Source organism: Schistocerca piceifrons, chromosome 7 (assembly GCF_021461385.2).
Source record: "Schistocerca piceifrons isolate TAMUIC-IGC-003096 chromosome 7, iqSchPice1.1, whole genome shotgun sequence".
Classification (NCBI taxonomy): domain Eukaryota; kingdom Metazoa; phylum Arthropoda; class Insecta; order Orthoptera; family Acrididae; genus Schistocerca; species Schistocerca piceifrons.
This window is the reverse complement of record NC_060144.1, coordinates 449,053,852-449,067,732: the sequence shown is the minus strand read 5'-3', so window position 1 is coordinate 449,067,732 and position 13,881 is coordinate 449,053,852. Positions and strand designations below refer to the sequence as shown.

Here is a 13,881-nt window from a genome sequence, read left to right as displayed (position 1 = left end):
GTTGTAAATATCGTTTTCAGCAGTAATGAAGCACAGCAGAATTAATTTACTAAGACTGTGCTCAGCAGAAAATACGAGTCCCATGGTTTAGCGTTGTAACTAAATTACTGGTACGCTATGTGGTTGAAGCAGTGATACAGCAGTATCAATCAGAGTTCACAAACAACAAACATTTGTTTATATTTACGAAAATACAGAAGAGAATTTAACTGAACTGAGAACATTGCGGAAGAAATAACAATAAAGAAAAGCACTTTGAATTTCTTGAAAAAGAAACATGTTAAAAATTTTGTACGACACGGTACTCCAACGAAGTATGCGCCACAATGAATCATTCTCGTCGTTTCCGTGCATCTGGTATAAGTCCCTATGGCATGGTAAGTTAACGGTTCTCTTCAAAAACCATTCCTCCATACGCCCCGTGGGAGAAGCTCTGATTGTACTATTCTGAGGTCGTAGGAGGAAACATCGGTGACGGCGAAAATTTTCATCAGGCGTTGAGGCACGCTGAGATAGCCTAGTGACTAAAAGAAATACATTTTTTAAAAAATGGCTATGGCGACTGCTCACTAAAAGCAATAAATCCAGTTTGGAATACTGGTCCAGTACAAATTTTCGCTTTTCATGAGACATTCACGAGACAAAATTTTATTTCAGATTTTAATAAGATTAGGATTGATCAAATGTGGTTTCAGTCAGCAGCTTTCTCATTCCAATACACTTCTTAATTCGAACATATCCGACGTTATTAGCCTATAAAGACAAAATACATGTCTATCCTTTTTCATTGAAGCAATCAGACGTATTTCATTCACTGATTTCTTAGCAGCTATGTAGTCTGACTGTGAACGTTATCAGTCAAAGCCTATACAAAATGTGTGCCTCCGTTCCGAACACGTAGCCTTCCTCGTGATAATCGGCGTTCTTGCCCGTATGAGGTCTAGACCCATTCACGCAGGCGTATCGAAGGCTTCTGCGCTTTCCGAGACGTGCGCGCCATCTAGCGACTGCAGCGTGAACTATGTAACTTCACAATCCTCCGCCAGAGGTCACTCGGAACCAGGAGAGAAATTCATATCTTACTCTATTCCCGGGTTCGAATGCTTCATATCGAAAGCGAGGAGGAGGAGGAGGAGGAGGAGGAGGAGAAAGAGGGAAGGAGGCGTCCCGCCGACATCGAAGTCATTACCGACGAAGCACAAGCTCGGATTAAGGAAGGAAGGAGAAGAAAAGCGGCCGTGCCCTTTCGAAGAAACCATCCCGGCGTTTGACTTATCCGATTTAGGAAAATCACGGAAAATATAGCAACAGCGGGATGCGGGTTTGAACAGATGCCCTTTCGAATGCGATTTCAGTATGCTAACCACTGCGCCAACTCTGTCGACCATACAGAAAGCAAGCTTTACGCTTAAGGACGTGCCCAATCTCTGCAACGGATCGATTAACTAGACTAGGTTTATAGCACCAATGCACAGCTTGGTGCCATAAGAACTGAGTCATATGCATTTTTCCTTTAATGTTTGGACACAAAATACGGTATTAAGAACATTTTTTCTTAACTGCTCCCACACTCAGTATTAAAATAAAATTAATGCTTGAAAGTAAAATCGGTAGTCTAGGATGTCTGCTACAGGACGAAAATTAACAAATTGTGGATACTGACGATGCATTTGACCTCTTCGAACAGAAATTTGAGCCCAGAAATGGTGCGTACATAGCTGAGCTCGTTTAACAGACTGTTCATTACCATCTCTAATTTTTTACTATTTCAGGCGATCGCGGAGGACCTGAAAGTACAACGTCCACTGACGTCTACTTTATTAGTGACAAAGAAACGCCATAGGATTTAAAGGTTTCCAGAAGTAACTGCAACTAGTCGCCTTTTCCGAATCTTCAGTTTTTATTTACTGTGACTGGTTCGTCTAGCGGTTCATCAGATGGTACACGTGTATTAACTGACTGGAGCGTTGTGGGGGTCATGTGGCTGCGACAAGATATAAAAACGAAACAAGCAATGGATGTGGCGAGAATTATTTACCTCATGAGATCGACTTCAAGGCATTACTTGCAGTTGCAAACATTCATTCTTTTATTTCTGGTGCACACGTTACTGCGGAACACATAATGGAATTAGATACAACGCTATTGATGGAATTTGACTGGAAGTGATCTCTAGCGACCGTCATAACGCCCGATGGGTGATCCGTTGTGATCAATGCGCTACCTCGGTCGGTGTTGAGAACTGAAGCTGAACACGGGTTGGAGGCGTGGATAGAGTATGAGCATCACGCACGAACATTTACCGGATGGCAGATTTGGAACACCTTCGTATAGTTGCGTGACAGACTGCGAGACAACTACATTGCTAGGGAACGAAAGTTTCTGTGCGACAGTGAGACGCACTCGCTTCTCAGAAAATGTGCACGTGTTGCGGTAACATCGTGAAGCCACTGTACCACTGCTTTACGCTGTTTATATGAAGGAACAGACTCATGATGAAATTACCCCCCCCCCCTCTCTCTCTCTCTCACACACACACACACACACACACACACACACACACCACTAACCCGCATTCACACGTAAGTGTCTGGTAGAGGGTTAATCGAGCCACTTTCGGATTATTTTTTTACCGTTCCACTCTCTAACAGCACCTGGGAAAAAACGAACACTTAAGCTTTTCCTTGCGAGCACTGATTTATCTTAATTAAGACTTGTCATTTCTTCCTGTTTAGGTCAAAGTCAACAAACTGTTTTCGCATTCGGAGGAGAAAGTTGGTGATTGAAATTTCTTGAAAAGATCCGGTCGCAACGAGAAACGCCCTTGTTTTAATAACTGCCACCCTAACTCGAATATCAACCCGTGCAACTATCTTTCATGTTGTGAGATTATACAAAACCAGCTGCCCTTCTCTGTCGATGTCCTCCGTCAATCCTATCGGATAAGGATCGCACACCGTGCAGCAATATTCCACAAGAGGAAGGAACATCGGGGCCTTAACCCATTTGAATAAGGTTGGTGGCGGATATAGGTCATAGCTTTTTTTGGAGGAACCACTCTGGGAAGGGAGAGAAAATTAATGGCCGTTCTTGGACTGAGATATTGGCAGTAAGTTCTTTTCGTATGTGGAGCTACAGTTATAAAATTTAAAGCCGATTCCATTTTCCATCTTGACTTATTGCGATCGCAGTAATTTAACTTCACACAATCAATTGCGGCACTTTCGAGGTATTACTCGTAACACGTGTGTATTTAAATGACAGATGTAGTTGTTACAAGTAAGCTAAATGGCACAATGGCAAAAGCAGTTCATTGTCTGGAGAGTTGTTTCCTCACGTATAAGACACTCGAAATGACGAATCCGAGAAAATTCGAGAAATTAGAGCTAAAGTAGAGGCTTCCCAACAATCATTCTTTCCACGTGCCATTCATGAATGGGACATGGGACAGTGATAGGAAGAGGGGGGGGGGGGGGGAGATGGACTAGAAGCACCCTTCGCCAAATCCAGGTGGCTTGCGGAGTATAGGAGTGGAGTAGAAATGCTCGTAATACAGGCAAGGTGGAAAACTGAATTATTGTTAGAGATATTAACCTGTCCTGTTCCTGCTAATGTATCCTGATTATGTTGAAGACACTGAAGAAAGAAACGAATTTATGGCATCTATAGATTAAGGGAAAGCTTTCGACAATATTAGCCAACAGCCTTGCCGCCGTGGTAACAACAGTTCCCTTCAGATCACCGAAGTTAAGCGCTGTCGAGCTGTGCTAGCACTTGGATGGGTGACCATCCGGTCTGCCGAGCGCTGTTGGCAAGCGGGGTGCACTCAGCCCTTGTGAGGCAAACTGAGGAGCTACTTGACTGAGAAGTAGCGGCTCCGGTTTCGGAAACTGACATACGGCTGGGAGAGCGGTGTGCTGACCACATGCCCCTTCATATCCGCATCCAGAGACGCCTGTGGGCTGAGGATGACACGGCAGCTGGTCGGTAACGTTGGGCCTTCGTGGCCTGTTCGCGGGGAGTTTAGTTTTAGTTTTCGACAATATTAAGCTAAATAAACTACTTAAAATTCAGATGGTAGAATAGATGAAATACGGGTTTAAAAGGCTGTCTACAACTCGAACTGAAATCAGACTGGAGTTACAATAGACGAAGGACATGAATGGCAAGCAGCAGATAAGAGGACGTTAAGGCAGTATTGTAGCCATTTCTACACTGTACAAGCAGTAACGGAACTTGGGACAAATTTGGAAAGGGAGTTAAAATTCAGGGAGAGGAAATAAGAAAAAAATTAACGCACAATATTAATTTCAGCGCCAGGAAGATATTTGAAGTTTAACTGACTACGAAAGTGAATCACGAACGTTAAACTATTCAAACAAAAAGGAATCAGAAGCTTCCGAAATGTGGTGCTCAGTAAACGGTTATATTGATTATTAATGAGTAGGTACTAAATGTAATTGTAGAGGGATGAAATTTGTGTGATAACATGAGGAAAAGATCGGATCGGTTGATGGGGCACAACCCGAGGGAAGGAAGTGTTGTGATTAACGCCGTTACAGGGGGAACAAGCAAGTTTAAATGAGTGTGTGTTGCTGTAGTTATGAAATGATAAAGAGCCAAGTACGAAATAAACCAGCGTGCAGGTCTTCAAACCATCAACAATAATGTAGTTACATTATTGAAAATACACTCCTGGAAATGGAGAAAAGAACACATTGACACCGGTGTGTCAGACCCACCATACTTGCTCCGGACACTGCGAGAGGGCTGTACAAGCAATGATCACACGCACGGCACAGCGGACACACCAGGAACCGCGGTGTTGGCCGTCGAATGGCGCTAGCTGCGCAGCATTTGTGCACCGCCGCCGTCAGTGTCAGACAGTTTGCCGTGGCATACGGAGCTCCATCGCAGTCTTTAACACCGGTAGCATGCCGCGACAGCGTGGACGTGAACCGTATGTGCAGTTGACGGACTTTGAGCGAGGGCGTATAGTGGGCATGCGGGAGGCCGGGTGGACGTACCGCCGAATTGCTCAACACGTGGGGCGTGAGGTCTCCACAGTACATCGATGTTGTCGCCAGTGGTCGGCGGAAGGTGCACGTGCCCGTCGACCTGGGACCGGACTGCAGCGACGCACGGATGCACGCCAAGACCGTAGGATCCTACGCAGTGCCGTGGGGGACCGCACCGCCACTTCCCAGCAAATTAGGGACACTGTTGCTCCTGGGGTATCGGCGAGGACCATTCGCAACCGTCTCCATGAAGCTGGGCTACGGTCCCGCACACCGTTAGGCCGTCTTCCGCTCACGCCCCAACAGCGTGCAACCCGCCTCCAGTGGTGTCGCGACAGGCGTGAATGGAGGGACGAATGGAGACGTGTCGTCTTCAGCGATGAGAGTCGCTTCTGCCTTGGTGCCAATGATGGTCGTATGCGTGTTTGGCGCCGTGCAGGTGAGCGCCACAATCAGGACTGCATACGACCGAGGCACACAGGGCCAACACCCGGCATCATGGTGTGGGGAGCGATCTCCTACACTGGCCGTACACCACTGGTGATCGTCGAGGGGACACTGAATAGTGCACGGTACATCCAAACCGTCATCGAACCCATCGTTCTACCATTCCTAGACCGGCAAGGAAACTTGCTGTTCCAACAGGACAATGCACGTCCGCATGTATCCCGTGTCACCCAACGTGCTCTAGAAGGTGTAAGTCAACTACCCTGGCCAGCAAGATCTCCGGATCTGTCCCCCATTGAGCATGTTTGGGACTGGATGAAGCGTCGTCTCACGCGGTCTGCACGTCCAGCACGAACGCTGGTCCAACTGAGGCGCCAGGTGGAAATGGCATGGCAAGCCGTTCCACAGGACTACATCCAGCATCTCTACGATCGTCTCCATGGGAGAATAGCAGCCTGCATTGCTGCGAAAGGTGGATATACACTGCACTAGTGCCGACATTGTGCATGCTCTGTTGCCTGTGTCTATGTGCCTGTGGTTCTGTCAGTGTGATCATGTGATGTATCTGACCCCAGGAATGTGTCAATAAAGTTTCCCCTTCCTGGGACAATGAATTCACGGTGTTCTTATTTCAATTTCCAGGAGTGTAGCTTCTTGGAAAATTCATTGCATAGTGAAACAGACAAAATAGTAACCTTCTGTTAATTTACAATCACGTTCAATTTGTTTGAGTGTGTTTCAACAAGTACCTCCGATACCTCGCAGATTATCGCATATATATCAACCAGTAAACCTCGGATTCCGTAAAGAATCAAACTACCATGTATAAAACAGTTTCAGACTCCTGATAACTTTACAAATGAGTTACTGTGTTAAATATTTGACGTTAAGCATGTAAGCAAGAGAAAGTTTAGAAAACTAAGCTTATCGCGTTCAGTACGCCATCGGTCCCATGCGACAGTGGACTCTTCGTTGTGGCGGCGTCAGCCCCTGGACTTGGCAGGGTAATTTTCGTAAATTTCTAGCTGCACTGCGACCGTCTGTTTTTGTGTTTGACTTTCATCATGCAAAACAATATCCACCCACTTTATGTTCCTTTCCTTCCTTTGTTTGCAGCTGGTGTTTGCTGCTTGTGGTATCCTTACTGACTGGAGTTCCTTCAAGTGAATGCCGTGTGAACGCCTCTGTCAATTATTTCTGAAATACTATGATTGACATTTCCTAACCCGTCGCATCTTGGAATATATACAAAGCATTCAATACAGCGGTATTCAAAAAAAGATCAAATTCTATCTATCTTTCTTAATGGACTGCTATATGCACTCATCTGATCAGAAAGATTAACAGTAATTTTTCCCTTATTATATGCAGTAACAACTTTTGGTTTTCGATAAAACCCTCTTTTGGTGGTCACGTTTTTCGTTTCCGTTGGCGGAAACAAAACGTCCCTTTTTCCATTTCAGAAGGTAATTTCTTGAGCATTCTCTTTTTCAGTTAATTCCCCGCGTTTTAGTTTGGTGATTACAATTCTTTTGGGAATTGGCTTGCGATTTAGTCGACGAATAGTAACCAAATGTTTGGTACTTTCTTTATCATGTACTTCGCCAGTGTAAATCAGAAAACTGTAGCAATATTCATCATCGCAGCACAATTTAAACATTTCGATGCTATATCTCAGTCTCTTTTGTTTCAAATATTGCCTGAATGTGATCCGTTCTTGGTACGGTTTTGTAGACTGGTTGATACATAGTATTTCGGCAGGATCACAATGTTTCCTTAAATCTTTATTCAGTTCATCGATGATGAACTGAACTTTTGAGAGAAGATCTGAAGCATCAACTTTCGTATTTTCTGTGAAATGGAGCATTCTCAACAGAATTTCGAAACGATTTCTGCTCATTACTTTTAGCAGGAATGTTTCAATAAACGTTGGATCTTGGAGCCAATATAAATGTATGGATGGAAGTTTCACGAATTCCTTCCTCAAAATCAGTCCAAACAACGGCTTTATTTCATCCTTGTTTGTTGGAACCCACTATATATATTTGCTGAAATGTTCAAGTACATTATCTGTGACAAGAAGTCACTGACTTTGGCATCGTGGGCTCTCGTAAATTGGACATAATCGGCTGATTGCCCCGAGGTTCTTATCACGTGCTTTGATCCCTTACTGAAACATCAGACGGATCATCACTGTCGAATGATGGCAACCGCATTACACGGCGACGTTCCCGTGGTACAAATAACGAACTCTAATAATCACTGTCTTCTCCTCGCGACAATTTTGCTACGATGGGCATCTGAGCTTTTCAAAAACAGTCGCTGTGAAAACTAGTCCCTGCTTACATAAGTGTGACTTCTTATAACTGATAGTCTCTTGGAAGTTGTCTTGTTACCGGACAAGGCTTGTTTATAAGCAATGTCAACAACCGTCAAGTGGTGTCCTCACATTTTCTTTGCTTTTGGCAGCAGTTGCTATTTTCCACGGTAGCGCCTGTTTGTTGGGTGGCCAGCACGGCTCGCTCGTCAGGTGGGTTGCCGCCCGAGCAGGCGCATCAGTATGCGCCAGTTTATGCGATGACACACGCCAAGTGATCGCTGGCCCGCGGGACTGCCGCCTCAACGGGAAGCCCGGTTTAATCGGCTTGGCGCTGAACGTGTCAAACTTTGTAGGAAGTTTCTAAGTGCTCTCGTTATCGGACACTGGATGAGTATATTCTGGGTAATTTGCTCTCCGCTCGAAACAAAAGCCATTTTTTAATGCATATCAGTGTTTACGATGTCATACTTCTAAACCATATAATTTTGCAAGTGCATTCAATGTTATATTTTGATATTGTCTGCGAAATGTGTTGCGAATAGAGTTAGAGGTAAAGAAGTACTAAAGAAAAAAAGTCACATCTGATGCTGAAGTTTAACTGCATGAACAACAAAAATCTAGTAAGCGACGAACTTTTCTCCTTCCACCTTTTGTGGTCGGTGGCAGCGAAGAAAAAATTGGGGTTCTAACTTGTGTGGTAAGTCTTTTGTAAGTCTCTAAGCGCTGTCTTATTCAAATACTGGATAAATGTACTTTGTGTATTTGTTCGCGTTTAGTTGCGCCGCCTCAGAACATGCACAATTTGTAACTGTAATTCGTGTCTTGATGTGTTTAATCTTTCGGAAAATGTTATACCTCTTAATGAGGTGATTAGGAGAGCATTTTAAATTTTTTATTTCTGGAAATAAACATACGAAATAATAAAAATCAAATTTTTGTTGCCCCTAGAAGCCATTATACAGGCAACCTGAAAGTCGGTTCAGGCCCCGGGTTCCGTGATAGTCGCTTAGTAGTATACCAGGTGGTCACAATTAAAGTGCAGCTACTAACAGAGGCCCAGTAAGGCCTGTAATTATCGTTTGGCAGCGAAACTTGGTAGATATGCTAATGCTTAATGTCGAATCGATTTAGGCTGGAAAAAATTTGGTTTCAATTTTTAGCTACCAGGCACAAATCTGGCGCTGTACATTGTATAACGCTATGATATCCAAGCTGTCATTTGACAAGCTATAATGTGAATGAACACTACGGCTATCGAGAAGAGAGACCGTGCACTGTTCGTGAAACGGTTTTATGTGAACGGCAGCAATTTCAGTGCTGTAGTGAGAGGCTATTACCGACTAAAAGGCCTGAGGAGAAACCCGATGTTATTTAATGGATTTCAGGAGCTAATAAATACTGGTGAGCATGATATGGCGCCTGGAACAGGAAGGCGTCCTAACCCGGCGGAAGTTTAACGAGGTCGCTATTCCTGTAACTGACCATGCAAAGTTTACCCCGGGTAGCGCTAGTGCACTTCATACCATATCAACAGTACGGAAAACTTTGCGATTTGTTTTACATTGGTACCAGTACAAGATTCAGACGATGCAGCGACTGGAACATCATGATACAGAGCACCGTTCTGAATTTACTCGTCGGTTTCTGGCACTGATCGAAGTTGATGACATGTGGCCGTGCAATATTCTGTGCAGTGACAAGGCACGTATTACACTATAGCCTGCAGTGAATACACAGAACTGCGGTATTTGAGGTACTGTAAAACAGCGTGTTGTGCACGAAGACCAATTGCATTCTCCCTATGTGGTTTCACAAGCATCTTTATTCTGGTTCCGTCTTTGAATACAATGCACCCACAGGACCTGTACTGCGATGTTTGGACGTTATCGAGACATTCTGGTACAGCACGTGGGTCCTTATTTTAGAAGAGCACAGTTGTGTGGAAAACCTGTTTTCATGTAAAATGGTTAATAATAAAATCAATATTATGCCTTTCTCACTTGTTTGACCATTTCCACCCATGTCCCTTTCCTAACCCATCACATATGGAAACATTTCTTTGCGTATTTTCTTGGATTCGCAGTGCCAGATTTGCACCTGGTGGCCAAAATTGGAACTAATTTTTTTTTTTCAGTGTTAGTGGATTTCGCGTTAACCCATTAACATATCCACCAAGATTCGTTGCCATACGATCATTAAAGCCCGTAGAGGACGACCGTGAGTAGCAGCACTTCAGTTGTAACCATCTGGTAGATCTATTTTTATCCTTGTAGGACAGCCCATAGCATCCTGTGCTTCAGGCGGTAAGATAAAATCGTAATGTTCCAACAGCCACTTGGCCAGAGATACTCACATCGGCGATCTCTATGCTGTTGACGAGCGGCTGCACAGCGGTCATGTAGTAGGTGTGGCCCAGCACGATCCACAGGATGGACAGCACCCGCACCCCGTCGAAGGACTCGAAGCGGCCGCCCCCAGATCCGCCCCCGGCGTTGAAGAGGGTGTTCCAGGACGCGCGCAGCGAGAAGGCGCACGCCGCCCGCCGCCAGCCTGTAAGACACGCCCCAAACACACGTCCTCACACGGAGAAGTCGACATGCAATTACACTCTGTGCAAAACTGCTTCAGGATCTGAAACGTTGCACTTTCGGGAACCTAGATGGCGTCTAGCGAAAACCTAATGTCGGCCACAGCCACACACATCTGGTGCTCGTGAGACAAATTATGCGACGTAATGCTCAACATTAACTCGAAACGTTTGTTGGCGGACCAGGTTATCTCTTTGCCCTCCTCGAAATGTTGCCTTCAACCAAAAGTATGATTTGGTGATTTTTGGTGCAATATATAAATTAAGTACATGGTAGAATTGCCAACAGCATGATTAGGGAACAGAGCTGTAAAGCTACCGTAGGCTTTTGGAAAAAAACGACATTTTTTCCATGGAGTGAGTGATTGATTATTTTGTAAAATTTTTATTTATTTATAGACGCAGTCACATTCCTATGACACTGTCATAACCAGTTTCGGCCATACAATGACCATCTTCAGATTCTAAAAGCGGCATACACTGAACACAGGTTCATGCGTTGGCAACGCATCAACGTGTGTTCAGTGTATGCCGCTTTTAGAATCTGAAGATGGTCATTGTATGGCCGAAACTGGTTATGACAGTGTCATAGGAATGTGACTGCGTCTATAAATAAACAAAAAAATTTGATTACCGTAGGCTACCTTAGACTATCGTAACGAAGCATAATCTACGGTAGTTTTCATAGTTTGGTCAGTAAGTTCGCAGTCGCATTACCTGTAGATTAGGCGTGTTGCATATGTGTCAGGCGTTACCCTATTTCAATCGCTTTGTTTTCGGATGCGATCAGTGCCCTACTAGGTTACCTCAGAAAGTGCAACTGGTCAACCGTCTCGAAACTGGATGTGGATATATCGGTACAAAGGGCCACGTAACCTGTGGAATATTTTTGTTCTACATTGTTATCCTCCTGTCTGTTACTTACAAATAAACATTATCAAAGAAAAATTTAATTGTCATTGTTCAGTTCAGGTTGTATTCCAAAACTTTTTATTTGTAACGTGAAAGAGGGACATTGCGGTAAAAGTAAAAACAAATACAGCTTTATCCAATAGCACCAGAAAACGCAATTTCCTGAAAAACTGCAAAACAGAATATATCAAACGTCACTTGAATACTTCGTCGAGCTTATATAAAACATTTTCTGTTTCTGCTAAGCAATTACAACAGGAAATTCTTATCTTTGAAAATAATGAAAATTCTATTAGTACAAAATTACATTAATAATTATATAGACTTTTTGTGTTTATGCATGTAAAGTGTAGGCGTATCAAAAGTCATTGTTTTGGTTAAAGAAAGGTGCAGTAATAATTTTTTTTTACTCATGAAGCAAAATTTATATTTTATCATATAAAGCACACTACAGACTAACACTGAACGATGTGCGGTTCTAATAGTGTGCAAGACAAACAAACAAACAAACAAACAAACAAGTCGTCCGCTTCCAGTTCCTCTCTCTCACACGTATTTTTGTGTCTTTTCTTACCAATGCTACGAATATAACGAGTAATGCTACCATTTACTATGTCATTTATGTACTGTACGAAAACCACCGATCAGTAATTTTGGTAGAGCGCAACTCTAGTATGGAAAGAAACATAAATGAATGTGTGAGAGAAGAAACTGGGAGCCAACGATTCCACGTAATTAGAAACGCACGTAGTTCAGTGTTACGAAACACTGCTGGAGGAAACACCGCTGCAGTCTGGTACCGACCTCGCGTTCGTTAGTATGCATTTTGTACGCCAAGAGTAGGAAGCTTCTACCGCATTTCCCCCTTTTCTTCCTTTTCTTTTGTTTTAGATAAGCGATATTATCGTCCTACATTCGCAACAGCACTGTGTCGTTCCCTCCAAACAGAGTTTTTGAAACTAGAGAATGCGGAGTTCGATGAAATTTGGACCATACATAGGAAGAACTGTTGCCGTATAGTACAGAAGGTAATCGAAAAGTAAACGCAATTAGACGAGCAGAAATGACACTTTTATTCAAAGATAGCAATTATACCTAAGTAGCTGCAATTCATGAAGGTTCCGTCGACTTTATAAAACGTGGGACACGGTTGTTAACTGAGTGTGTGATCACCACAAAAGTCAGGGCATGCTCTACGACGTGCTCCCATGCTAGCCAGCTACGAGGTTGGTTACGAGATCTTGTGGTGGGGCCTTCCGTTCCTCAACCAGCGCGGTTAACTACAGCTGGATGGTCACTGCCTTATACATATGCTGTATAGGATCTAAGTCGGGGAAACGGGTAGACCAGTCATTCCACTGAAGATCTCTCATTACAAGAGCTTCTCCACCGTTGTTCGATGCGGTCGCGCATTGTCATCCATGAAACATGATATTTTCTGGTGGTTCAGATGTTATGGTGTGGGGTGGAATAATGTTGCATTGGGGTACTGACCTCCGTATATTTGTACACTGTATCCCCGCCGGTCAACGTTACTGTGACACTGTAGTAGTTCCCAATGTGCGTCTTTTCAGCAGTGCGTTCGACCAGGATTTCATGTTTCTGGATGTCAATGCACTGCCGCATCGAACTGCGTAGATGGAGGAACTCTTGGAACCAGAGGGTATGCGGCAAATGGACCGGTCTGGTCGTTCCCCCGACTCAAATTCCATCGGGCACGTATGGGATGCGTTGGGAAGACATATTGCTGCACGTCCACAGTCACCATCTAGCACCTGTCAACCGTGGTGGTGGACAAACGTGGCGTCCTAGGTCAAGAACTCCTTAGCAACCTTGTGGCTAACATGGGAATATGTTTCAGAACAAGTATTGCCGACCGTAGCGATCTCACATCTTATGGAGAACCACGTCCCTCTTTCTGTAGCGTCAATGGGCCATCATGAATCGCTGTGACCTCAATGTAATTATTTGAATAAAAGTGTCATTTCTCTTCGTTTCATTGTTATGTCCAACTAATTTCTATGCTGAACTGTAGCAGCTATTTCTATGCATAGTCAAAGCTCCATCGAGCTATGTTACTTGGCAGTAACATATTAAGCGAAAGTTACTTTCATCCCTAGTTATGTGCACCATAGTGTTAACTCAGAATGCAAGCTATTGATAGGGCGGAGAAGGAGTCTAAGGGGGAGACTCGCAAATATTCTGGTCCACATATCACAATAAGCAACAGTGATGGTTTCGCTTTCAGGATCGTCAGTGCTTTACTAAAGTTTCTGAACATGTGGGAAGACGCAGGAAATAGATAATATCTGGAGCGATCAATGTCTGCTCAGTACTGCCGAATAAAAGTATCAGAGGGTGGGTGTGACTTTAGAGTCAGAAATCAACGGCATTTTGAATTCGTAAAGAGAGAATGAAAGTAGGTACCTCAAGCGTAATTGTAAATGAGAGAATTTGTTGAAGAAGCTAACTAATTCACATCAATGGCGATATGAAATAAACTTGAATTAACGGGAACTTTTCACGATGAGTTGCGCTTCACATATGAATTATTCAAAATAACGGAAAACTATTGGACTACATTTTAGTGTCAACCC

The 13,881-nt window shown here is 43.8% G+C and overlaps 1 protein-coding gene across 1 annotated transcript in view; it reads right to left on the bottom strand.

Moving 5' to 3' along the window:
* Positions 1–13,881, bottom strand: part of LOC124709006 (O-acyltransferase like protein-like) — a 204,737-nt gene that overhangs the window by 57,799 nt on the left and 133,057 nt on the right. The window contains exon 6 of the mRNA XM_047240639.1: positions 10,139–10,335. Coding sequence (XP_047096595.1) covers positions 10,139–10,335 — 197 coding nt within the window. The remainder of the gene's footprint in view (positions 1–10,138; positions 10,336–13,881) is intronic.